General features: G+C 42.1%; 1 protein-coding gene across 1 annotated transcript; it reads left to right on the top strand.

The window, feature by feature from the left end:
- The first annotated feature begins 354 nt into the window (after positions 1-354).
- LOC139849036 (uncharacterized) lies at positions 355-1,162 on the top strand. The gene is made up of 2 exons (XM_071838712.1): positions 355-572; positions 697-1,162. The coding sequence occupies exons 1-2, from the start codon at positions 355-357 to the stop codon at positions 1,160-1,162; spliced, it is 684 nt and encodes a 227-aa protein (XP_071694813.1).
- Positions 1,163-1,683: the final 521 nt, after the last annotated feature.

The following is a 1,683-nucleotide window of genomic DNA, read 5'->3' as shown; positions in this document are numbered from 1 at the left end:
TCAAAAGTGATTCCAAGGTGCAAATGGTCCTGGATATCATCGAAACCCTCGAGTCACTACAAAAAATTAACATGAAGCTTAATCCATCCAAGTGTTCCTTTAGGGTAGAGGAAGGCCGATTCTTAGGATTCACGGTCACCCAGAGAGACCCAAGAAAGATTCAAGCCATCGAAAACATGCAATCCCTAAAGAGCAAAAAAGGACATACAAAGCCTGAATGGTAGGCTGGCGGCATTAACACGATTTCTGTCCCGGTCCGCCTATAGGTCCTTACCATTCTTTCAGACCCTAAAAGGGTGCTTGAATAAAAATGATTTCATCTGGACGAGAGAATCCGAAAAGGCTTTCCAGGAAATGAAGATATTATTGAAGGAATTACCCACACTCACGGCCCCAGCTCAGGGAGAGACTCTGACACTCAATCTAGCCGCTTCTTCTGAAGCAATCAGCTCGGTGTTAATAGCCGACGGAGACAAGGTCCAGATGCCAGTATACTTCGTTAGCAAAATCCTCCAAAATGGAAAAGTAAATTACTCGTCAATGGAGAAACTAATTATGCACTCGTACACACAGTAAGACATCTCTGAAGGTACTTTCAAGCACACCCAATCTAGGTCCTCATGGACCAACCGATTAAACAACTCCTGACTAGGCCGATTAAACAACGGTGACTAACAAGTGGGTAATCGAACTCAGCAAGCATGAAATCAGCTTTCTCCCGAGGAATTCTATCAAAGGGCAGGTGATAGCAGACTTCCTGGTTGAGCTCCCGTCAGAAATAATAAAACGTGATGAAACTCCCGTGACCAAAAGGGAAGAAGACGAAATTTGGGAATTATACACTGATGGAGCATCCAGTGAAGAGGGAGCTGGAATAGGTTTACTGTTAGTAAGTCCAGATGGAGAAGAAATCACTTACACCATATGCATGAAGTTTGCTGCATCAAATAATGAAGCCGAATACGAGGCACTGTTAGCAGGTTTGCATTTGGAAAAAATCATAGAAGTCAAACGACTCACAGCCTACGTCGATTCACAACTAGTAGCAAGCCAACTAAATCATAGCTTTGAAGCTCAGGATACATTAATGCAAAAATACCCGGAGCTAGCAAAAACGCTAGCCAAAGATTTTGCAACATTTGAAAGAAGCAAATACCGATAAATCGTAACAAAAAAGCAGATGCTTTAAGCAAATTTTCCTCCCTATTGTACGATCATTTTACAAAAAAGGTCATGGTTGAAGTATTAGAAAGGAAATCTACCGATGAAGATACCCTTATGGCAATCACCACGGAAGACAGAGACTGTTGGATGACCCGTTCGTACAATATCTCACTGAAGGTGTTCTCCCAGAAGAAAAATTCCAAGCCTAGAAGATTCAGATGCAGGCACCGATGTACTACTTCCAGGATGGTACGATGTATCGAAAGTCATTCACGGAACTGTATTTAAGATGTGTCGGACCGACACATGCCAAAGAGATCATACAAAAAATGCACAAAGGAGCCTGCTCGACACACTCTGACTACAGAACAGTGTTTAACAGAATCAAAAGAATAGGTTTTTTTTTGCCACAAATATACCGAGACATGTATGAACTAATAGTTAATTGTGAAGCATGCCAAATACATGCCCAGTTAATAGGTCTCCTCGACACAATATGATTCCGGTAGGCCCATTCCA

This window comes from Rutidosis leptorrhynchoides, chromosome 5 (genome assembly GCF_046630445.1).
Source record: "Rutidosis leptorrhynchoides isolate AG116_Rl617_1_P2 chromosome 5, CSIRO_AGI_Rlap_v1, whole genome shotgun sequence".
Lineage (NCBI taxonomy): Eukaryota > Viridiplantae > Streptophyta > Magnoliopsida > Asterales > Asteraceae > Rutidosis > Rutidosis leptorrhynchoides.
The sequence above is the reverse complement of the archived record's forward strand: the minus strand, read 5'-3'. Positions and strand labels throughout refer to the sequence as shown.

Coding starts and splice junctions, on each gene's coding strand:
- LOC139849036 (XM_071838712.1), top strand. CDS start 355: ATGAAGATATTATTGAAGGAATTACCCACACTCACGGCCCCAGCTCAG. Junction 573..696: donor ATTATGCACTCGTACACACA/GTAAGACATCTC, acceptor AATCGAACTCAG/CAAGCATGAAATCAGCTTTC.